The sequence below is a fragment of the Protomyctophum bolini genome, assembly GCF_963924005.1.
Source record: "Protomyctophum bolini genome assembly, chromosome: 14".
Lineage (NCBI taxonomy): Eukaryota > Metazoa > Chordata > Actinopteri > Myctophiformes > Myctophidae > Protomyctophum > Protomyctophum bolini.
In genome coordinates, this window is record NC_137875.1 from 18,863,190 (window position 1) to 18,888,514 (window position 25,325).

Here is a 25,325-nt window from a genome sequence, read left to right on the forward strand (position 1 = left end):
GAAAATAGCTGATCTAGAAGCTCACAATGTGACTGACTGAAATAGAGTGCAAAGTAGGAGTAAAGAAAGTACAAGAGACTGAATTTCGGAGCAGCTGGCTGATCTCGCTCAGTCTGGAAGACTTCCATACCAACCTGAGCACAGTCCAAATTATGTTTTGTAATATGTCCATTTGATCAAATGCTTGTAGATCAGCTATTTTTAAAACATTTTGCCTGTGCACAGCGCAAGTACACCAGGTTGAAATAGGTTAATTACAAGCGGTAGTTTGAGATCTATTCACAATAGTGGAAGAGTATAATCTACTCGCAATAGAAGACTGAGCAATAGAAACTACCTACATGACTGCTTAATATATAAAAGTATCCTTCAAGCTAAATTACATCCTACTCTGGTTTGTGCCCATGTGATTATCTTATGAAAATGTAAAAACCTGCAAAATAGGGCTTAAGTAGATAAAGCAATGCATTACTCCTCAGTTTTAACACATCCACTTTGATGGGATTGTTGAAAAGGTAGTTTATGCCGGTGAAATTTTACCTCAGTTCCACATTCATTTTCATATCCAAGCACTTCCTGTTCCACTTCATAAAGCCAAGACTTTCCATGAGGCACAACATTGCTGGAGAATTTTTAAAAGGCTTTTACTCTATTGAAGCTGAGACAATGTATCTTTACAGCGCTATATGGTTTCATTGCTCCCCCTTCATGTGTATTGGTGACTGTGGGTTCTCATACAGCCTGAATTGTGTATGCATGTATCATAACATCTAGACTTAATATATTGTGAAGTATTCAATAACCATTATGTAGGCGCTAGTGTGAATTAAAAGGGTTTAATTTCCTAGATGAGACATGGTCTTTTTTTTTAATAAACTTTATTAGATCATAACAGTAGTGTTTTTTTTTATGTTAGGAACAAAGAACGACAAACTACAAAGTATAGAGAACTTGGCAAGAAAAATAATGTTCACAGGCTGCTAATCATTTGAATCAACGAGGTAAAATCGGTTTTGCTCAAAGTGGGGTCTTCAGCAAACAGACAGAGCTTCCTGTAGGGAAAGAAAACAAAATACAGACATGCAACAATGAGCAAATATTCAAACCAAATGAAGTACAGGGTGTCTGCAGGTCCTTAAATACTTTATATCAATTTAAAAGATGCAAGGTGAAGTGATGTGTTCCCAATCTATTATAGCATCTGGTAGTTGGTTGAATACCAGAACTACTACTTCTAGCTCCATTCTTGACAGTGTTGCATATTCTTTTGAGAAGAGTATTTCACTTTTCATGTTTATATTTGTTGCAAGTTTGATTTTAAATTTAATTTCCTCCTTGTTTTGATCGCCACTTTGGAATATTTTTCAACACTACGACAATCGATTACACCATTTTAAAGCGGATTTTCATGAAAAGCAACGATGATGTCGGCGCGGCCGTTCTTCAAAGGTTAGTGAAATCCAGGCAGTGAACGTGGCATCGCTATGTATTTAATTCTGCAGTCATTGTGTTAAAATATTTAACTGGCTTGATTAAGCCAATTAGACATGAGACCAAATTAAAAAAATGTCTTCAAAATCATGTAGTCTGGCAGCCGACAGGCTTCTTTTGTTTAAAGTGGGAAATTTGGTATATAGTCTTTTTATTGGCATAAAATATTGTCCTAAAATATAACATCCTATGGCAGGCAAAATTGTATGCATGTAACTAGGGGGTTTTTATGATTCTGAATCCATTCCAAGCATTAGTTTTGAACAAAAAACACTCCTTGGGCTAAAAAACGGCCATAGACGTCATGACAAATGTCATGACCCCCCCCCCCCCCCCCCAGAAGCAAAGATTTGAGCTAAAAAAGAACGCGCTGAAAGAATATATTCAAACATTTGGGCCACATTTTCACGATTTTTCAAAAATAGCAGACCTACAAGCTCGTAGCGTGGCTATGAGCTTGTAGATCTGATATTTTTCAATAGCTAAAGTATACCAATGCTTAAAACACAAAAAGGGGTTCCCGTGCAGAATTGGTTAAAAAGATCAACTATGATTATAAATACACATACTTGAAGACTCTGCGGCTGATGGTGGTTTTCTCAAACTCCCTGGCCTTCCTGTGTCCCGCCTGGATGACCTCCTCGGGCAGGTTGGCTAGCCGAGCGGCGTTGAAGCCATAGCTCTTAGGACAAGCTCCAGAGATGAACTTGTACAGGAAGGTGATGGTTTCTTGACTCGGGTCCTCACACTCATTCTCCACCATGCAGGCCTGATGGACACAGTGTTTATTATTTAAACTTATAGCGTGCTGTGTATGCACTCAAAGACGCTTTACAAAACAAAACTATTTAGCACTTTCACCCTAGCCTCCTATATATTTCAGTCATGTCATCTACAAGCTTACAACCCTGTCACATCGTGAGGTATTGTGAAAACAGTATTAATGTACAAGGTCAAAAGTGTAATTTGTCAGCTGTGTGCATTGCAGTTGTGTGTACACTACTCACCATATGACCCTGCCTCACTGCGGCGTTGTTTGCATAATCCTCGACCAGCGAGTGGTAATGTGTGGAGAACAGGGTGCGACAGCAGATCTGCTCTGCAAGCTCCTTCACCACGGCGCTGGCGATGGCCGTGCCGTCATACGTGGCTGTTCCCCTGCCTACGAAGAACAGTGGTGACATAATTAAAATACGGTTTAAGTGGTGAATCAGACTAATCAATCATGTTGATTTCGTCGATATTTAAAAAGCGCTTCTTGACTTTTCGATTAATCAAGTAATCGCTAAGAAGACAATCGATAGTCACAGGCACAGCCCTAATCAATAGCACGGACAATGACATCTTACCCAGCTCATCCACGAGCACTAGGGAGTGTTTGGTTCCATGGTGCAGGATGCTTGCAGTCTCGCTTAGCTCTACAAAGAAGGTACTCTCCCCTGTACAAGACACACATACGTAATGGTATGGTGAATATTAAGACTTTCCCACAAACAGAATGCTCAGGGCATCTCCCCAATTTGAATAAGGATTGTGTGATTGTTTTTTTTACCAGACATAATGCGATCGGAGGCTCCCAGGCGGGTGAAGACTCTGTCGACCGGGGTTAAATTAAAGGTCTCTGCAGGGACATAGCAGCCCAGCTGAGCTAGGATGACCACCAGTCCACACTGCACAGGAAACACAGTGTTATAAAGGAATATGCTAATATGATTAGCAAAGGTCCCTTTCCACGTGCGTTCTTAGCCAAAAATCTAATTTGGCCTTCCACACATAACAGACTTGAAAAGGTTAATCTTGGTACTCCCTTAAGCATTATACCCAAAGGCAGGGGTCATAACACCATGTTGGCTTGTTGTGGTGGACATTTTTGTCAACATTACATTTTTGACATGGACATACAAAATGAGTGGACAATATGACCAGAAACACTAAATAAATAGATAGCCCTGAATGACCACAATAGGTCTGTAACTCTGAGTGTTCAAATGGAACCAAATGGACCCATGGCTCCTTTTGAACACTCGAGTTAAGAACCACTAGGATTAGTGGACTGCTAATGTGCCTTAGTGTCATAATCAATAAGTGTCATACATATTCTGAAGAAACCCTGGAGACTTGACATTCATTCAGTAAGTGGGTGTTATGATCAAAATAAGAACATTATAATAGTGTGTAAAACAGGAAATCTAACATTCGCCATGGACAAGACCAAGTCGTTACCATGGACACAAATGTTATCTGTGTACGGTCGGACATGTTAGTGTCCCCTGGCCAAAGGATTTACAGAGGTTTACTTTGATTCACACACACAAAATGCCCAGCAACATAATCCATGCAACAGTGACCCACCTGTCTCATGAGGGTGGACTTTCCACCCATGTTGGGGCCTGTGACGAGGACACAGGGCGCCAGGCCTTTCCCCTGATCCTCCTCCTCGCCGCCGGGGCAGCCGATGAAGATGTCATTGGGAATGAAATCATCTCCGAAGAACGTCTTTGTGACACAAGGGTGGCGCGATCCGGTGAGCTCCAGGAAGGGTGCCGATTGGTCTCCCGCCCCAGGAAGCAGGACCTGTGGACGGGTCATTGGTCCGTCTCCCCCTTGACTGTAACGCGCCAGGCTCAGTAGCACGTCTGGAATTAAACACAGGAGTTGATTTCTTTTTCGGAATTCTTTTATGTATAAAAACCATGGACTGCCATTATGAGTGAACGGACTATGAAGGACTAAAACCACCCTAATATGGGACACCACATTCTCTCAGGACTGTATGGCCGGTAAAAAATAATGTGTAAATAAATTGAAATGTTAACAACTGAAGTGTAACAATTATGCATTGAACTGTCATGCCCAACATGACCTGCCTGTTCTCCAACAAAGAAAATCAAAAGAATAAAAATAAAGTATATAAAAGTGTTGCATTGTGAGCTGTATAGTGTAAATATGAGACTGATATTGTTTTAAATCTCTTATAATGAAATGCCCCAAATTAAGGAGAATCTGCCAAGTTAAAAGTGGTTAATAATAAACATCTATCACATCTATCTAGCATGCCGTTGTGCCATTCTGTTGCAAATAGAACAAATTCCAATAACCTGTCTGAGTAATGACATTAATGTTATAATTATAATGTTTATAATGTGCGAAAGAAGCACATTATAAACACATTATGCAGCTGCAGTGGAGATAAATAATTAACAATGTAATCATCTCCTTCTCCCTCTGTCAGGAGCAAGTCCCGGTGCTTTCCCCTTTTCATTACACTGGCAATCATGCTAATAAAATACAACACAAGTATCCCATGTGGTGTCACAATGATTTCAAGACTATTTAAAGCACATTGCTCACAGATTTACTTACCGGTACTTCTCACAGGAGCAATGCACAAATGCGTTCACTTTAATTAATGATGTATTAATTCTGCATAAACATGCAGAAATAAAAGTGTGATATTTATTTACCTAACACAGCCATGCATTCAACCCCATTCTGCCAGTCTCTGTAGTTCTTATCGAAGTTGTAGAAGAGCCTTCTCATGCAGTCTTTCAGGGCAGCGTCTCTCTTCTCCTCGAGGTCCTGCATCTCCGAGAATAGGCGCTCCGTCTCCCGGGTGACGTAACGCTTCCAGCCTTTCTTGGTGGACTTCACATCGTACTCCTCTGGAATGTTCTTCACGCTCTCAGGCACTTCCATCTGGAAGCGGTTCCGCCCGGTGCCCCAGTATGTCATGTTCTTGCATCCCAGCCTCTTCTTCTGCCTGTCCAGGTAGTCCAACAGCTCTCTCTCGTAGCCCTTGACCCCACTCAGAGCCTGGTCGTACTCTGGGTCAAAGCCAGCCTTGGGGGTTATGACACCGGTGGTGCGGGCTTTCTGGTGGTCAAATGCCTTATCCCAACGCTTGAGCTCTGCAGAGAGGTCTGGGAAGAGGCCGTCCTTGCTGCTGGTTTTCAGACTGACCACCTGACGGAGCAAGGTGGATCGCAATTCCCCAGAAACCGGGGCTAAGACGGATATTATTTCCTGCATCGTTTTGAAGCCCTCCAGTGCAGAGAGAAAGTCCGCTATCTTGCGCTTACTGTAAGTGACCTCCTCATAGAGAACTGCTCTGCTGTCGGGGTGGTCTGCGCCCTTCAGAGGCATGCCTATGCTGTGGATCTTGCTCAGAAGACGCTCCAGGTCCGGAAGCTTCTTAAGGAGCTCTGAAACGTCCGTGGCCTGGGCTTGATTCCCCATCAGGTCCTCCAGTGCGTTCAGTCTGTCGCAGATGGACGTGGGGTTGCAGAGGGGCGCACACAGCCACTGCTTGAGGAGCCTTTTGCCAAACGGGGTGGAGCAGGTGTCCAGACGCTCCAATAGTGTACCTTCTGTTCCTCCGGACCCGTTCTGAAGGATCTCCAGGTTGGCCAGGGTCACGCCATCCAGGACCATGCGCTGACGCGTCTGGGCAAAGAAGCTGGAAGGGCCAGCTGCCTTCTCCATCTCAACATCAACAGGGATATATTCCTCAAAGTTGGCCATGGACAGTAGCTCGTGGTCCACCAGGCACTTCTTCAGGTAGAAAATGCACGCGCCCAGCGCCGACAGGCCCAGCTCGCAGCCCTCCTTGGGGGAAAGGCACAAAGAATCAGTCTCAGAGGTCATGTTTTTCAGGACAGCGGGAAGGAGATTGCTTCCAGACTCTTGATCCTTCCCGACGCTTTCTTTGAAGTAGTCTTCCTCTGCCAGAACTTTGAGGGTCTTCTGAGCGTCCCAAAACTGCGAGGTCGCATTAAGACCTTCCTGCATGGTGGAGGACAGAGAAGCTTTCAGTATTTTCCGCGTCTCAGCCGACGGGTTCCCCTTTTCGAAGAGCACCTGCGCGGGGGAGAAGTGGGCCACGAGCGTGCGCAGGCGGGAGCAGTGGCGGTCGTCCTGGAACTGGCCCACGCGGAACTGACCCACCGAGGTGTCGACGAAGCTTACGCCATAGGAACGGCAGCGCCCAGAGGTCTCGTCCTCCGCCTTCTCCCTCACGCTCAACAGGTACTTGCTCTGAGTCTCGGTGGGGGACCCGTCCAATACGCTGAAGGTCTGCGTGCCCAGCGTGATGACCCGGCACACCTCCCTCTTGATGACGCGGTCAAACTTGGTGGGCTTAAACATGGTCTTGCAGCGGGCCTCCATCATGTCGGGGGTCTCAGTTTGCTCGACACGGGCTACCTTGTAGCCCTTCTGAACCAGGCCGTCCGAGAAGCGGCCAAAGCCGATCTCCGGGAAGCCCGAGTGGGCCCAGGCCCCCTTCATGAAGGTCAGGCTGAGCTCGTTGCAGCCAATGACCGCGTCCATGTGGTACAGCTCGTAGAACTTCCCCACCTTGTAGAAGAGCACGGCGTCGAACATCTCCGACTTGAGCTCCCACCAGCGCCGCATGCCAGGCGTGCATCTGTTCAGGAAGTCCTCGGGGACGTACAGGGTGGTGGGGTCGTACTCGTCCTCAGTCTGTCGCCGCCGCTTCCTGTCCTTCCTCCTGCCGTCTTGCAGCCACTCCAGCTTCTCGTGGTCCCAAACCACAGTGTCACTCCCGCCGGCCCCGGCACCGCTCGCCTGGCTCTCAAAGCTGTCGGGAGCAGAGAAGGCCGACAGCCTCGACTTTGTGTCGGCCGTGACGGCGGGCGCTGCTCTCCGAGGGGTGTTGGCAGCCGGAGCGGCAGCCTTGGTCTGTGGTCTGGAAGGCTTCTCTGTGGGACGTTTGCGTTTTTGAGGCTTCACCGGGCTGTCCACTTCAGACTCGTCCTCGCTCTCGCCTCCCTCCTCGTCACTGCTCGCCACCTCTTCCTCCTCGTCGTCCTCGCTGCTGGCCGCAGCTTTTTCCGGCTTGAATTCGTCGCCCGACTCTCCTTCGCTGTCCGACGCCACGATGATGCGGCGGCGCTTGGGTTTGCTTCCATTTTCGACGCCAGCGCGTGATGAACGGCGGCTGGGCTTGGAACTGGCCTCTTCCTCTTCTTCCTCGTCTGTGAGGTCTTCATCAGTCACGGTCGATTTGTCAACCTGAAGAAGCAAGAATAGAAAGAAAGAAAGTTGAACAGTTTCTATAGTGTTGATTTCGTTGACTAATACTATGACAAAAAATGTTTGCCGACTTGTCACTAGTGGACAAGAGATGCAGTATAAGTAAAAGACACAAGTCATTTTACACTTGTTTGAATCCTGAAAATAGATGTACGTGTCGCAGCATGACGCGTTGTGAGCTTGTAGATTGGCTATTTTCAGCAAAATCAGTCATTACGACGGCATCAAGGCCCGTCAAAATACATTTTAGTCTACTAAATCAACTGTAGATTTAGTCGACTAAAATCTAATGATATTTAGTCGACTAAAACATTTCAAGTGATTAAAAGTTTTATTCCAAAAACTATGACTAAACTAAAATCTAAATTTGCTGCCAAAATTAACACTGAGTTTAAAGGAGAATTCCATGCTAGAATGCTTTCTTATCTTTCTTTGTAGTCGTTACGTCCCCACCAAAGAGGTCCAGGTGTTTTTTTGTGCAAAAACTCCTTATTGGCTATTTTCCCTACCATATGGGTCGATTCATACTCCTATTTTAGAGCCGAATAAAAGTCGGTTCGGCGCTGTAGAGCCTACAATTTGACGTCATTTGAGGTTCGGGGGGGCGGGTACCGTCCTAAAGTCGGCTCTTCGGTGCTACTGAAATTTTCTGACGAGCCGAAATCATTTCGGCACTACAGCGCCGAAACAGGAGTATGAATCGGCCCTAAGCCCTCAATGAATTGCATTGGATTGAATGGGAATTGAATGGGGCTATGGGGTGTTATGCTAGTTCGCTTATTTCCATCGAAAGAAGTAGTAAAGTGTGCCGCTTGGGATATTATTTACATTATGAAGAGAGGATATATACAAAGAAATTATAATTTTGAGCGATGGAAATAAGCGAATTAGCACAACACCCCATAGCCCCATTCAATTCAATGCAATTAATTTAGGGCTTATGGTAGGGGAAATAGCCAATCAGGAGCTTTTGCACAAAATAACACCTGGACCTCTTTGGTGGGGACGTAACAACTACAAAGAAAGGTAAGAAAGCCTTTTAGTATGGAATTCCCCTTTAAATTGGGAAGATTAGAGATGTATTTCACGGAAAGCAACTTAAAACATATACTTTTTTTGTCTGTACCATCGACATAATATTGTTATAATATAATTGAAATGTCACCTCCATATCTTCCTCATACTCGTCTTCGTCATCAGACGGATCCATGCAGAGGGGCATCTTCAACCTCTTGTCGGGGCTGTCAAACATGACTGCATCAGCGAGCTCCATTGCGTGACGAATTACAGGTTTGCCACTGAAGAACACCCCTCCGGTTTTAGCGTCACTGCTGTCAGAGCCTGTAGAGGTAGGTGTTTGAAACAATATTAGTATTAGTCTTATTCAAGGGTTATCGCTCCCACAAACAGACTGCATCAGCATCAATGTAGGAATTGTAGGATGCTCCGTCTTTCATGTAGTCTTGGTAAAACATTTTAGCTTTTTACTTAGAACCACCCGCCAAATGCCAGGCAGAAACCCAGATTTGAGGGAGAGCAACACGGCGTGTAAGAGAAAAAGCGAGAAAGATTTAAGTTGGCTCAAATATATTATAAATTTAATATTTTGTCAGATCTGCACATCAAAAAAGTAAAAACCCTCATTTTGAATATCCTCTGTGTCGGTGTGATTAGTAAACTACATTGAGTGAACAGACGGCAGCTCACCTTGGTATTCTCGAACATATTTGGTACTGACCCACCCCCTGGTAGGAGGCTCATCAAAGAAATGGACATGCACGCGCTGCTCACGTCCACGGCCTCTCATCTGCTGTCCACTCAGAGGCTGGGGAACCACCATGCAGGGCCACCACGGGTGACCCTCCATTTTGGCCCACGTCAGGGCGCCAGCATTGAAAGGGCATGGAGCACTGTGGGGATAAAGCCAGGTGATGAACAGCAATTAGGTGGACTGTCTGACAGATGTTCATGATCAATACTATACTGTGACCATTATTAATCAGAGAAACCAGCTTTGTTATGAAATGTTGACAGGTCAGATTTCCATTCTTTATCTTCACATTGATTAACAGTTAATATAACACACTGTAGTTTACCCTAATTAGCTGCTGTGTTATGGATAGGAGAAAACTGTATCAGTACAACTGCCCAGATTTATTTCTGTGCCGAACTCATACTAACAGAGATGACAAGTCAGACAAGACTCGGTGTATTCATTTGCAATACTGTCTGTGACTGTCTGATATTTATATTTGTGCAGCCTGCGACACGTGGTTGCACTTATCAATATTCCCAAATACAGAATTGGTAAACAAGGGTCATATTCCATCCCTACCCACGCGTATAGAACACTGTTCTTTTCGGAAAGCGACGTACTCTGTAGTGTAGATTAGAATAGATGTTATTTTCGGCAAGCGACGCCATCGTGCTGCGAAGCGTCACCTTCCTTTACCTTTCCTTAGCTGCAGGCGCCTTGTCGCCAAAGAGTTTGGTGAAGCCCTTTTTCACAGACTTGGAATGAGTCTTGGGCCTTGGTGTGACTTTATTGGTGCCATTGTTGTGCTGCTGCGGTGGTGGTGGTGCGGTGAGCTGAGCTTGTTCCTTCGGCGAGGAGTTGGACTTGTGCACGGAGGATGGCACGTCTGCCTCGGCCGGGGAAGGACTCCCCACCCTCGGCTTGTTGTTGGAAGTCACTGGTGGAGGAGACTTTGTGAAGAAGTTGAACAGCGAGCTTTGCTTTTGCTTAGCCATTGTTGCTCTGCCTGCCGAACCAGAACGCTATTTAGTTTTTAAGTTATTATTATTATTTAATATATGTTGTATAAAATAAAGCAGTAGGTAAGTTCCCTTGGCTTAGCATCAACTAGCAGCTTTGCTACAGTTACTACAGCCCCCTCCTCTACAGTCCAGTTCGCGGGAAAGCCCTGCTGCACAATGGCTGGACTCGTCAGGTGGGCGGGGTGGTACTCGCCGTCCAATGGCGAGCGACAACACTAAAGTCACGTGGATCTTTGCAGAAACCACGTTGGCAAACGCCCGCTGTGATTGGCCACTGAGCGAGATCAACAACTGCTCCGTCACGCGCGCAAACCAGAACCAGAAGTACGCGCGGCGTATATAATGTCTTTGCTTATGATGTCCATGTGAGGTCCCCGGGCCCTGACGCCTGACCTCCCCATTCTATTTTTTAGTGCCATATCTGATCTTTGAAATTTGGAATGATTTAGAATCCCACTTTTTAATCCGGTGAATTTGCTTTATTATTTTACTTTATGAAGCATAATCCAGAAGATGGTGCGCTAGCCCCTCATCATATGTCCAGCTTTGAGGGTGTGTGTAAAAAAACAAAAAAACATTGAAGACACAAGTGTGTAAAACTCAGATCTTTATCCCTAGTAAAAAATAATAATATTATATGTATGCATGATCCTACTTTTATTTTGCTTTTAAGTAGGCCTATATTTTGATATCAATGCGTTATGTTACTCAATACATTTTTGACACCAGATTTCTACTGGTAAAACAGTGTTTCTACTTTTATTGATACTTTTACTTAGCATACTTCTTCCACCACGTAGGAAGTAAAGTAAGTAGACTACATTTACTCAAGAACTGTAGTTATGTATTTTTTTAGTATACATATTTCCCATTCTCAATTGTACTTTTACTCCACTACAATTCTTTGAAAACTACTTAAAGATTTGCTGTCAAAATTTTAGTCGACTAAATCTACAGTTGATTTAGTCAACTAAAATGTATTGTGGCGGGCCTTGATGCCTTTACAGGATCTCCTCACTGATCAACAAAACACCTTGAAGACCTTAACAGGAGCCCTCGTACAAGGTTTCTTTGACTATGCATCCACCTCTTGGTACCACAGCACCTCAAAGGCCCTTAAAACAAGGCTCCAGACCTCCCAAAACAAACTAGTCAGGCTCTGAGGCTCCTACTTGGCCTCACCCCCCGAACCCACCTCACCCCTGCCCACTTTGACAGGCTGGGATGGCTTAGGGTCGACGACAGACTAGTAGGCCTACAGCATCTTGCAATGGGTCTGGTCCACAAGATTCGATACACCACTAAGATACCCATGTACCTGTCTAAATACTTCCTTAATGTAAACGAAGTCCACACCCACAACACCAGAGGGAGTGCAACAAACCATGTACAACCCAGATTCGGCTCAAACAAGGGACTAAATTATTTTCGCTCCTATGCCACCAAAATGTGGAACGCCCTACCAACAGTCATTAAGACATGTGAATCCCTTGACTCCTTCAAAACCGATCTCAAACGGATGGCTGCAATTTGAAACTGGCCTCTGTAAAATCTGAATCCCCCCCACCCCCCTTTCCCCTCACTGTACTGTATATGTATCTTTTCCCTTTTTGCTTCCTATATGATGAATTCCTGTTCTGTTCTTTAACTACATAGAAGTGTCTATTTGTATGTCTCTAAATGTTTTGATGAATTGAACAATGTACGGACCCTGTTGTAAACAAGTGTAATGCTTAATTGGGTCGTCCACTCACAGTTAACAGTCTCTGTATTGAGTTTGTGCTTGAAATGTACTGTAATTCTACAAACTGTTAATAAATATTTCAATCAATCAATCAAAAATGGCAGATTTTACACTTGCTTAAAATAGCCGATCTATGCACAACGCATAGAGTGGCTATTTTCAGCATGCAACCAGTGTAAAATGACTTATACTGGATCTCTTGTCCACTAGTACCGTAACCTTCCTAACATTTTAGTCTAGTTATTGGTTGACGAAATTGTCAATATAATTAGTCTTAGTTTTAGTCATCATAGTTTTCATTTAGTTTCCATTTAGTTTCCGTGTAATGAAAAACGGTGGCCTAGTCAACGAACATGTTTTTGTCATAGCCACCAGAGGGCGCCACACACCACCAAAAGACATTCCCACCACTCCCCAGGATGTCTTGATAGAAAAATAACATACAAAAAAATACTAACATTTCAGTCTAAAATTTATCAACAGATAAATATACAGAATGAACATGAGTTTAGACATCAGACATATAGCACACTCTAATACCAAAGATATTCAGTGACAGTAGTATATTCCAAAACAGATCCCCAAATACCTAAATGTGAAAATGGTGACAACATACACGCCAATACAAAACAAACTAGAAAGGTCGCAATTTTGAAAAATTGCAGAGTGTGGTTGCCGCGGCGGCTTACGTATATACCCCTCCCGCTGATATCGCCGGCCTGCTACGGTTTCGAGTCACGTCTCAGGTCGCGTGTAAGTAATTCGGAGGGGATTTGACCCCCGAAATTCATGTTTTCCCGACAGACGGTTACATTTATCGCGTTTGCGGCGCCCCCTGTGGATGAAAATGGAATTGCTTTCGGAACTCGGTCGAACGAACCACCCCGGACGTGCGATTCTAATTTTGGATGGATCGGACATCCCGTGCGTGATTTATGGCGTTTTTCGTGATATAGGCCCCTCCTACTAACTTCGGACGACGGTTACGGCCGAACGATCCGCACTACCGAAATTCTGAAGTTGTTTTTTTAATCGGGTGGGTCCAGAGGTCACGTGTGCCGATTTCTGTGACATTTGGACAAAATCTGTAGTGGGGAAAGCAAAAAGTGTGTTTTGGACAAAATTCAAAATGGCGGAAAATCCATCATGGCGGAAAAGGGCGTGGCCTATATGGGGAGATGCGTCATGACCCAAGGAATCCAGGGTAAAATTATTTTTGATTTTACGACCTACGGTTCAAGAGTTATGAGCCAAAAGGTAAAGTGGGCTGTTATAGCGCCACCATGAGGCCGACCTAAAAAAATATATTTTTAATTAATTTTAGTGATAATTAGGAAATATCCCTGAAAGTTTTGTAACTATAGTGCTTACAGTCTCAGAGGGAAAAATACTTGAATGTGTTTTTTTGCATTTCCCCATTCATGTCAATGGGGAAATTTAATTCACTAATAAATTCATATCAAATAAAATATACAACATTTCTCTTCGCAAAGTACAAGCGCTCGATTCCCGATTTTTCCGGTCAATTTGACATATGGCTCAAGTGCGTACAGTCAAAACTTCTTGTTGTTGTAGGGCGCCAAACTTTGTCTTACAACTTTGTCTTACTCCAGTAGTGGAGAGAATAATAATAAAGTGTTACACTTACAAGAGTCTGGTTGCCCCTTTAGGGCAACCACACTAATAACTAGAAAGGTCGCAATTTTGAAAAATTGCAGAGTGTGGTTGCCGCGGCGGCTTACATGTATACCCCTCCCGCTGATCTCGCCGGCCTGTTACGGTTTCGAGTCACGCCTCAGATGGCGGGTAAGTAATTCGGAGGGGATTTGACCCCCGAAATTCATGTTTTCGCGACAGACGGTTACATTTATCGCGTTTGCGGCGCCCCCTGTGGATGAAAATGGAATTGCTTTCGGAACTCGGTCGAACGAACCACCCCGGACGTGCGATTCGAATTTCGGATGGATTGGACATTCCGTTCGTGATTTATGGCGTTTTTCGTGATATAGGCCCCTCCTACTGACTTCGGACGACGGTTACGGCCGAACGACACGCACTATCGAAATTCTGAAGTCGGTTTTTTAATCGGATGGGTCCAGAGGTCACGTGTGCCGATTTCTGTGACATTTGTACAAAATCTGTAGGGGGAAAAGCAAAAAGTGTGTTTTGGACAAAATTCAAAATGGCGGAAAATCCATCATGGCGGAAAAGGGCGTGGCCTATATGGGGAGACGCGTCATGACCCAAGGAATCCAGGGGGAAAATAATTTTGATGTTACGACCTACGGTTCAAGAGTTATGAGCCAAAAGGTAAAGTGGGATGTTATAGCGCCACCATGAGGCCGACCTAAAAAATTATATTTTTAATTAATTTTAGTGATAATTAGGAAATATCCCTGAAAGTTTTGTAACTATAGTGCTTACAGTCTCAGAGGGAAAAATACTTGAATGTGTTTTTTTGCATTTCCCCATTCATGTCAATGGGGAAATTTAATTCACTAATAAATTCATATCAAATAAAATATACAACATTTCTCTTAGCAAAGTACAAGCACACGATTCCCGATTTTTCCGGTCAATTTGACATATGGCTCAAGTGCGTACAGTCAAAACTTCTTGTTGTTGTAGGGCGGCAAACTTTGTCTTACTCCAGGTGTGGAATAATAATAATAAAGTGTTACAATTACAAGAGTCTGGTTGCCTCTCCAGAGGCAACCACACTAAAAATAACAAAAAAACTAATCATCACAGTTAAAATACTTAAGAAAATAGTCAAGTGTTTGTTTTCTCTGCATACATCTATTGAGAGAACTTTAAACAGGTGCAGAGGGGAAAGGTGAGTGTGTACACTGTACAGTATAAAAGTCATGCCAGTGGAATTAATTGGTGAAATAAAGTGTTATGTGATCAAATCATAATCATACAGCATAATTAGGAGGAAACGAGGCATTATAGTGAACCATAAAGTGTCCTTCAGTGTTGTGAGTGCCATAGATTCACAAGCTGGGGGGGGGGGGGGGGGGGGAGGTGCCTGATAAAACTTAACCAATTTATTTTCTTTGGCATTGCACATATAAATCTGACCCCAGTCAGCTTCAAAAACGTCACAATCCTTTTATATCTGTTTTTGGAAACAAACCTGATGTTTATTACTTAGTAAAAAAAATTATACTAATACAATGAACGATTGAATTTAAAATGTTGCTATTTTCTAATCATATATCCTTCATTAGCATCATGTATTTTCAACAAATATCTCCATTACATTTTTTCTTCATGTTGGTGATCATGAAAAAGTAGGTGCCACATTTTGTTTTAAACCAGTGTTTCTCAACGGGAGCGTACAGAGAAGGTTGAGAAGCAAGCAATATATATATATATATATATTTTTTTTAAAGGGGTTCAATACAGTCAAGACAAGTGCACATTTTTTTCATTTCATTCTAGACTTTTTCTCATTAACTCTGCAGTGAAATGAGGTGTGGTTTCTGAATTGTGTGTAGTTGCAGGTTTTTGTATTATATGATATGGCAGATTGGCTGGATTTGTATGTGTTGAATGGGGTTTGTAGTATCATGGTCAGTATCCTGTCAGTATCATGGTCCGCATCATGCCAGCATATCAAAAAGCCCTGTCTCACCAGGCCCATCTCAGCACTGTCACAGCCTCAGGGATGGTAACATCATTGGTAACATGACAGGGCCTGTGACAGGGCTATGATGCTGTGACAGGGGTCTGATGTGACTGGGTCTGACATCCATATACAATTCTAATTGTAATCATAAGTCTTTTTTTTAAACTCTCCCTAGGAAGTAGGATAATAATAATCACATACCAACACTACAGTTTAATGTAAAATCTTTGGAAATTGGTGAGATGTTGTAAAAATTATATAAGCAACTCAATACACAAAATAAAGTTTACATTTGAATTGGGTGTGGGGAGTTTTAAGGAACCTGGACATTTGGATAGGGGGCACTGGCCCGAAAAAAGGTTGAGAAACACTGTTTTAAGCGGTGAACATTTTGGATTGCATTAAACAAAATTATATCCTTCCAACTCCTGGGACATTTGACATTGAATTAATCCATTAATTGCAGTGACAGCTCTACCCAAACACAAAGCAAAGCCCCTCATTTGAGAAGACGAGTGTGTGTGTGTGTGTGTGTGTGTGTGTGTGTGTGTGTGTGTGTGTGTGTGTGTGTGTGTGTGTAAGAACATAAAGGATTCAAAACTGATTGATGAGCTCTGTTCTGAGAAGCCATGTGCTTCAATGGTGGCAGGGTTTCAGGGTGCTAACATTCCTACATGTTGATTTAAAATCAGCTTTTCCCATGAGCCCCAAAGAGCTAGTTTATGTGTAGTGATGGAGCACAGCACATTCCCACCTATTTTTAGGCCATTACTCACACTCCGGGCCCCTTTAAATGGATGTAGGTAGACTCCCATCTTCATACGGCCGTGGGGAGCAAAGTATCACATATTTCCCTTCCTGAAGCGTAATGCCTAATAACCTAATCATAAATTCATCCCTCATAGATGGTCTACTTAGCTTAGTTAACACTAAGGGGTGGATCATGTTACAGTTGTGATTGGATCTTACATCTTCAAGAAATGGCAAGCAAGCGAAAATGACAAATAAGTCATTAAATTGGGCATAAAAAAGTCCACAAACCTGTTGACAGCTGCGAACTGAGAAGCTATGTTGGAGTGAATCTACGTTCAAAGGACAAGGTTGTCACTGAAGTTAACTGTATACCTGAGCAAGAGTTCCTGGCTAAAGCAGCTTCTGTTGATTTCGCTGCCACATTGCACTTTTAAACCTTTTCCATATGCCAAGAATTCCAAAGATACTCCGTTAAATCCTTAGTGTTAATCTAACTGGAACCATAAGGGTCCATTTGTACAAACTCTTGGAGTTAAAACACAACCAAAAGGAATGGTTATCTTGGAAAGTCACAAAGCTTAAAAGAGTGAGTGGTAGCTTACAATACTATTACTGTCCACCACCCCTCAGCATATTAGGGGTGGATTTTAAAGTAAGTATGACAAATCAAGTGTAAATATAATGTTCTGCAGTGTTGTTGATATCTGCATCTGGAAGTTAAGGGCCTCTTGACTTCAGAAAGCGCTTGCGATTGATCATGAATACGGCATGGACAATTATTAGAATACTAGTAGATGAATTAAGAATGTGACTTTTAGATCAGTATTTTATGGGTGTCATGCCAAGAACTAACTTTGGTTTATTATCTATTAGTAGGAGAGGGGCCCGATGTATGATAGAAATAATTCATAAGCAGGAAACGGCATAGAAAAGATACAATCTTTCACTTGCAAGAGAAAACTGGATATACAAACTGACTGCAATCGTAAACTATACATGACATAGCTTTGGCCTAGAAAAGTTAAACAACGGAGCAAAGGCATCCACTCTTATCAGACATCAGTGCTTTTATAGGAAAACATACTGTACATACAGTATGTTTGCATTGGCCTCCAAAAAAAGAGCAACTTACCTCTTCTTGAAGCCCAGTTTTCATACAATATGGCTTATACTGTATGTATAAAAATAAATTTGCTATTTAACACTGCCCTGAGGGTTTTGTTGTCCACTATAATATTCATGTCACTTCCCCATCCTGAGACGGATGTCAGCTTCCATCAACAGTCCCACACTGCTGGCTGGGAGTTTACCTCCACTGGGATTAATTGGATTCCACAGCAAGTGTCCTCTGGCAAGCCACATTGTCACCTCAAACAGTCTGTTTCCTGGACACCCCCACCCACAAAAATGTCAAGTCTCCAAAAAATCTGGAGAATATTCTTCTCTTCCACATATGGAAGAACTGAAGGGCCGCCGCCGTCCCAATGTAGGGGTCTGGGCCACGAGTCGAGACCCAGTGCCATTTTGGATCCTTCCCGACCCAATTCTTTAGTCTGAATGGCTCGTCCCTTTGGGCCCAAACAAACCGCAACTTTCAGTGGTTCTTTTCCACCCAGTCCCAGCTCTCCTCGCTGTCCTTCCTGTTCTTCTCGGCCTCGATGATCTCTCTGTAGCGCCGACGGAAGAAGCCCATCTGTGACGGGAGAGAAAAGCAACAGTTGTGTTTCAGGGTCACTGGTGGTGAGGTGACAGATGGTGAGTTTATACAGTGCCTTTTTCTCCAAAGCACTTTACAATGTGCATTACGGTACATTCACCCAATTACACATTTACAATGTCAGGTAGAACAGGTTAAGAAAACTAAACTGCTTAGTGTTTTATTGGACAGTGAATTGTCATGGTCGGATCATATTGATGGCATTATAACAAAAATGGGTAGAGGTATAGCCATGGTCAGGAAGTGCTCCACCTACTTGACATCCTCAGTCATGGGTCAAGTGATTCAGTCATTGGTGTTATGTCATCTTTATTATTTTCCTGTTGTATGGTCAAGCAGACCTGAACAAACTACAACTTGTTCAGAACCGAGCTGCCAGACTGGCACTTCATTGTTCTACTCGCACAAATATTGAATATATGCATAAACGCCTGTCCTGGTTACATCTATCTGTCAAATACAAACTTCAATGCAGTGTCCTCATGTTTGTTAGAAACATAATTTCAAATCAAACACCAGATTACTTCTTCAAACAGTTATTAAAATCAAGTGACAGATATAATCATAACACCATAATTGCCAGTCCAACAAACAGTTATGTATCGATCAATATCATTTCGGAACATATGTTACCACCCCACATTCATATAATACAAAATAAATTATCTTTCAAATATGCTCTAAAGGAAAACTTGACCACATGACCGGAATTTTATTCTTATTACGTTGTATTTTATAGAATACATTTTAATCATGTATTTTCATTAATCTTGTAGAATGTATTAAGTAATTATGTATCTATGTTATTTTTTAATGCATTTTATATTTTAGGCAAAAATCCGTTATTACGCTATGCAATCGTGATTTTATTGCATTATGAGGTTTTATTACTTACATGTTAGGACATTATGAACCGTTATTACAGACCACTTTGACAAGCAGCCAGGATTTAACCCACTTCCAACACCACCCAGGTTAAATGTCTGAATGTGTAGCCTTAGCACATTCTCAAGAGCTTTTGCATTTTATCCTGCAAACAGCACTCACATTTAATATGTAAGGCCATTCACACCCCAAGCACTTTAACTATAAATAATTCATATAATTTTAAAAGTCAAGTGGATGGCAGAGTCAACATAAGGACAACTGTAGTGAGCAATATAAAGTTAAGAGTGCTTGGCACGCACGCGCACACACACACACACACACACACACACACACACACACACACACACACACACACACACACACACACACACACACACACACACACACAGTGTTAACTTTACATGTACAAAATGTGTGGTTGCAACGGGATACTTTTAACAGTGTAAAATGTTACTGTGTGTACTGTGAGGAAACGGCAAGTGTAGTCAGCAAAAACAAAGACGGACGGTATCCCTCTCCCCACGACTCCATTCATGTATCTGTGTTTTGGACCGCGGCCATTTATTGATACAGAACTCCGCTCACGTCAGGCATTTCCTGCAGAAAGCAATACAGGACATGTGCTGCTGTTGTAAGAGGGGTTTGTTTTGGCCAGGTCCAGGGAGTTGGAGAAAAGGGGGGGACGGGGGGACCAACATCCCAGGACCAACAACATTCCAGGGTTTAGTTGTGGTATTCCCAATGGAAAATGGAAGGGCTTGAAAAGAAAAGGAGTTTTGTGCTACTAACGCGGCCTCTGGACATTAGTATGATTGCCGCTTTCCCTTTGAGATATAGTGCTTTCATGTGTGTGTGGGATGGTGTAAATTGCCGTTCAATTTGGAGACTTGTTGGCTGGCTGTTACAACGCTGGCTGTCAACGTCGGGTCCGGGGACCACCAGCGGTCCAAATGGAGGACCCTTATTATGGTTCTGTAACTCCGAGAGTGTACAAATAGAATTGTTGCAGTTGAGTTAAATAAGCACTGAGGATTTTACAATGTAGAATAGTTTAGTTTGGTTGTTTTCAACGAAGTTCAAATTATCCATCTTGGATTAATGGAGCCATGGAAGTGTACCTTATTCATTGGTATCACTATGACAAGGTTTAAAAGAATAAATAATACCCGTACGCCATACCCGAGGCTGGGTTGGCGAAAGGGCCTTTCGTGTGGAGTTTTCATGTTCTCCCCGTGTCCCCTAGGGTAGGTACCCTCACAAAAAACATGCAGTAATCCTGGTCTCTAAACTGCCTCCCCCTGGTCAGCCGGGGCGCCTGATGGAGGGGAAAAGAACTGGTTGGAATAACGTGTTCCTTCCACGCGCTACGTCCAACCAGGGAAACTCCCCCTGTCAGGTGTAAAGGTGCAACTTGGACACAAAAAAAAGTATTTAAAAAAAATAGTCACACCCAGAGTGGTGCCTTTGATGAGTTCATTTCATTGAGGTCTGTATATGAACTATAGAGCTAATAAACACGGTAACCACAGTAACTGTGCTGGATATAGACACCCACGCTCGTGCTGAGTACAGACACGCAAACATTCGCGGTCAAATATTGGAGCAGCTAGCACCGCTCAAAAACACACTGGCAATTCTTTTTGACATTTTGTTTTGAAATATTAATGTTATATAATCATAGTGGGGTTTTTCTTTAGCCAATTACTGTATGTGTGTTGACCCACTCACAGCCCATTGGTCCACAGGTTAGGAATCACTGCCATATATGGAGGTCCCCAATGTCAGCGTTGTTAGGCAACAGTTTCTGTTGGTGTGTGACATCAAACCAGAGGTCAATCAGCAAGAGAGAGAGAGAGGGCAAGAGAACGAGGAGGTCAGTGCACCGCAGTGGGACAGACGGGTGTTCAAGAGAATGAGGAGGTCAGTGCACCGCAGTGTGACAGACGGGTGTTCAAGAGAACGAGGAGGTCAGTGCACCGCAGTGTGACAGACGGGTGTTCAAGAGAACGAGGAGGTCAGTGCACCGCAGTGTGACAGACGGGTGTTCAAGAGAACGAGGAGGTCAGTGCACCGCAGTGTGACAGACGGGTGTGTTGCTGAACAGAGAACGAGGAGGTCAGTGCACCGCAGTGTGACAGAAGGGTGTGTTGCTGAACAGAGAACGAGGAGGTCAGTGCACCGCAGTGTGACAGAAGGGTGTGTTGCTGAACAGAGAACGAGGAGGTCAGTGCACCGCAGTGTGACAGAAGGGTGTGTTGCTGAACAGAAAACGAGGAGGTCAGTGCACCGCAGTGTGACAGAAGGGTGTGTTGCTGAACAGAGAACGAGGAGGTCAGTGCACCGCAGTGTGACAGAAGGGTGTGTTGCTGAACAGAGATGGCAGAACAGTCGATCGCCGTGTCAGTGTCCTACGGCTCTACAAGGCACAGCATCACACTAACGGGACGGAACGGAAATGAACCCATCCTGAAGGATCTGTCGGAGGCTGTCACTCGAGTCACAGGAGTTCCGGCGCCTTCGCAGACAATCATCTTCAAAGGTAAATCACTGAAGGACACGGAGGAGAGTCTCTCCAGCTTCGGGATAAAACAAGGCTGCAAACTCATGGTGTTTGGAAAGAGGAACAGTCCAGAGGAGGAGGCTGAACTGAAGAAGCTCACAGACATTGAGAGGTCAGTGGGACAGACGGCCAGAGAGCTGGAAATAGCCAACGGAGAGTTGGCAGGACTCGGGAAGGGTTTTGTAGCCACGGGTCTTCAGTCGGAAGCGTTGGCTAAATTGGACCGCAGAGTGAAGGTGGCAACCGAACAGTTTATGAGAATATTAGAACAAATAGATTCCATGAACGTTCCGGAACATTTTAGCGATTGCAGAACGATCAAAAAGGGCCTTGTGAGACGTGTGCAGGAGTTTCTAGCCCAGTGTGACAAGATGGAGGCTGGTATATCAGAGCACCTAGCAGAGATCCGGTCTGGAGGTCCTGCCCTGGCATAGTAGTGCAACAATGTATCCACATGTACAGTAAGTGCTCTATGACAGTGCTTCTCAAAACATTGTCATGTCAAAGACCCCCAAATTGACGTGCGTTTGGCTGCAGACCCCCAGCTGAAAAGATTATACGTATACTACATTAGTTCCATTGATCCTTTTTGAGTAGTGCAACCACTCCTACAACCAGCAATGTCCGTCCGTCCGCATGTCTGTCCGTATGTTTAGGGTACCAACAGGGGGCGCTGTTGCCACACTCACTTCAGACAGGTCTGATTTTTCTGTTTTGTACATACATGTCTATGGAGTAACCACACCCAGGTGTGGTTACCGGTTAGATTCTAACCAGTAATCAAAAAGAATAAAGATACAGGGAAGACAAAATTTGAATATTCTAACCGTTATATTCAAATTTTGTCTTCCCTGTATCTTTATTCTTTTTTTGTTTCTTCCTGAAAACTGAAAGCCTTTGAATCAAAAGGCCCAATCGAAAATACACCATTTTTGTGGCATCATAACCCTAACCCCTCCCCCATTATCACAAGCACAAGCTCAAGTTCAGGTGGGTGGTGCTGAGGTATAATCATATAGTACCTGATGATCATGTTTTGTTGGGGGGGGGGGATCACGGCACAAATAAATATGCTATGCCGTATAGAACGGCCCACTTTACACAGCAGAGTGGTTGTGTCGGCCCTTTTCAAGTGGGCCCTGATCCAGGAAGGTTGGGAAGCGCTGACCTACATTGCAGTACTGTATGTGTGTGTATTGGTTGGCCTACCTTCCAGAGTAGCACTGCTAGCAGCAGGAAGATGAGGATTCCCACCAGTAGACTGATGGCGATGATCCACCCCACTACATAACCTCTGGGCTCCTGGCTGTGCAGAGCCTCGAACAGCAGCTGGAACACAACAACAGTACAGTCCCTTAGTCACTCAAACAGTACAGTATACCAAACCTCCGTATTTTAACGGTCTGTGTTGTTGACGGGGCGCTAGCCCCCCTCCAATGCATCATGGCTTTTGAAGATTACGTCATATGGCAGCCAAGTCTGTGGGATTTTAAATGTTTGTTTAGAGCACGTATATGATGCAAATCGTTTGTTTAGGACACTAAATGATGACACAAGACGTCATGTGGCCGATATAAATACCTTACTTCACTCAAGTGTGATTTTTGATGGGCGCTAGCTTTTGTCCCCACACGTCTCAATATTTGACCCAATTTATGACATATGACTATATGATTTGTCGCAACACAAACATTAAATGCCATTGACAATGAAGGGAAAATGTACGTCATATGTAGACGAGCAAATCGGCTAACCAATCACATACATTCAGTTGTTCATGCGATTATGTATGATGATGTATAATGATAAGAGCGCCCCTCACTTCACACGGGTGTGATTTATTTGTAAATGAATTCCCCTTCTTGATCATACGGCGTCACACAAAAGTATCCAAAGTAGCAGATCTGCAAGTTCGGAACGTTTCGACTCGAGCTTGTCGAACTGCAACTTTTGCTAACTTTAAATTTAAATCCTGAAAAGTCAAAATTTTGGTCATGTGAGGTTTTTCACGTGACACAATACCTCCATGAGGCAAGTGGCTCAGGAGGTAATCATAACGTTTACGGTTGTGAAAAAGCCCCTTGAGCGAGACACTGAACCCCTCTTCCCTAGGTGGAAGAGGGTGAGCAAGCTATTTGTGTATATATGTATGTATTTGTATATCTGTTTGTATCTGTGTACTGCATGTTTTGTGTATTTGTGTACAGTATTCTGTATTTCTGTATTTTGTTTGTTTATGTGTCCCTCTTGTAAATGAGATGCTGCATCTCAAGGGGCTGAAAATCTGAAATCTAACTGCCCCTTGAGCGAGACACTGAACCCCTAACTGCTCCTTGAGCGAGACACTGAACCCTAACTGCTCCTTGAGCGAGACACTGAACCCCTAACTGCCCCTTGAGCGAGACACTGAACCCCTAACTGCTCCTTGAGCGAGACACTGAACCCCTAACTGCTCCTTGAGCGAGACACTGAACCCCTAACTGCTCCTTGAGCGAGACACTGAACCCCTAACTGCTCCTTGAGCGAGACACTGAACCCCTAACTGCTCCTTGAGCGAGACACTGAACCCCTAACTGCTCCTTGAGCGAGACACTGAACCCCTAACTGCTCCTTGAGCGAGACACTGAACCCCTAACTGCTCCTTGAGCGAGACTGCACTGAACCCCTAACTGCTCCTTGAGCGATACTGCACTGAACCCCTAACTGCCCCTTGAGCGAGACACTGAACCCCTAACTGCTCCTTGAGTGAGACACTGAACCCCTAACTGCCCCTTGAGCGAGACACTTAACCCCTAACTGCTCCTTGAGCGATACTGCACTTAACCCCTAACTGCTCCTTGAGCGAGACACTGAACCCCTAACTGCTCCTTGAGCGAGACACTGAACCCCTAACTGCTCCTTGAGCGAGACACTGAACCCCTAACTGCTCCTTGAGCGAGACACTGAACCCCTAACTGCTCCTTGAGCGAGACTGCACTGAACCCCTAACTGCTCCTTGAGCGATACTGCACTGAACCCCTAACTGCTCCTTGAGCGAGACACTGAACCCCTAACTGCTCCTTGAGCGAGACACTGAACCCCTAACTGCTCCTTGAGCGAGACACTGAACCCCTAACTGCTCCTTGAGCGAGACACTTAACCCCTAACTGCTCCTTGAGCGAGACACTTAACCCCTAACTGCTCCTTGAGCGAGTTACTGAACCCCTAACTGCTCCTTGAGCGAGACACTTAACCCCTATAACTGCTCCTTGAGCAGAACACTTAACCCCTAACTGCTCCTTGAGCGAGACACTTAACCCCTAACTGCTCCTTGAGCGAGACACTTAACCTTTGGATGAGCATCTTGGAGACCGGCATGGTTCCCTCTACCGTCGCCGTGTGGATGGATGGGATGAATGTCATGCATGTTGTACAGCTTTTTGGGCGAAGGCTCTATATATAAGCACCATTTTACATACGCGGAACAGATGTCCCGGTATGGCATCAGTTTCAAGCTGTGTCTCTCTAAAAACACTCACGTCTCGGTTTTCAACATTCACTACCAAATTGCCCCGGTCTTCAGTTCACTTCACCACAGTTACAAATATTAACACTTGCTTTGGGTGTTTACATAGTTTATTGTGTTCTGTACTGTTGCAAGGTGCAGTCAATAGGTGAGCTAAGTGCAATAATTGACCTGTACTGACTGACTGTATTTGTATTTGTG

At 44.0% G+C, this 25,325-nt stretch overlaps 3 protein-coding genes across 3 annotated transcripts in view; 1 reads left to right on the forward strand and 2 right to left on the reverse strand.

The window, feature by feature from the left end:
• Positions 1–915: 915 nt before the first annotated feature.
• msh6 (mutS homolog 6 (E. coli)) lies at positions 916–10,447 on the reverse strand. The gene is made up of 10 exons (XM_080782625.1): positions 9,998–10,447; positions 9,253–9,455; positions 8,711–8,886; positions 4,956–7,524; positions 3,844–4,127; positions 3,044–3,161; positions 2,841–2,930; positions 2,499–2,653; positions 2,061–2,260; positions 916–1,052 (listed from the first exon to the last, which is right to left on the reverse strand). The coding sequence occupies exons 1-10, from the start codon at positions 10,294–10,296 to the stop codon at positions 971–973; spliced, it is 4,176 nt and encodes a 1,391-aa protein (XP_080638751.1). The 5' UTR covers positions 10,297–10,447; the 3' UTR covers positions 916–970.
• Positions 10,448–15,233: 4,786 nt separating this feature from the next.
• Positions 15,234–25,325, reverse strand: part of itga9 (integrin, alpha 9) — a 96,212-nt gene continuing 86,120 nt past the window's right edge. Inside the window, exons 27-28 of the mRNA XM_080782739.1 lie at positions 22,829–22,948; positions 15,234–18,147 (exon numbers count right to left, since the gene is read on the reverse strand). Of these exons, the coding sequence (XP_080638865.1) occupies positions 18,049–18,147; positions 22,829–22,948 (219 nt within the window). The 3' untranslated portion in view covers positions 15,234–18,048. The remainder of the gene's footprint in view (positions 18,148–22,828; positions 22,949–25,325) is intronic.
• On the forward strand, positions 21,436–22,053 carry LOC308328280 (BAG family molecular chaperone regulator 1-like; the record flags this gene model as incomplete). Its single annotated transcript, XM_080782050.1, has 1 exon — positions 21,436–22,053. The coding sequence occupies one exon, from the start codon at positions 21,436–21,438 to the stop codon at positions 22,051–22,053; it is 618 nt and encodes a 205-aa protein (XP_080638176.1).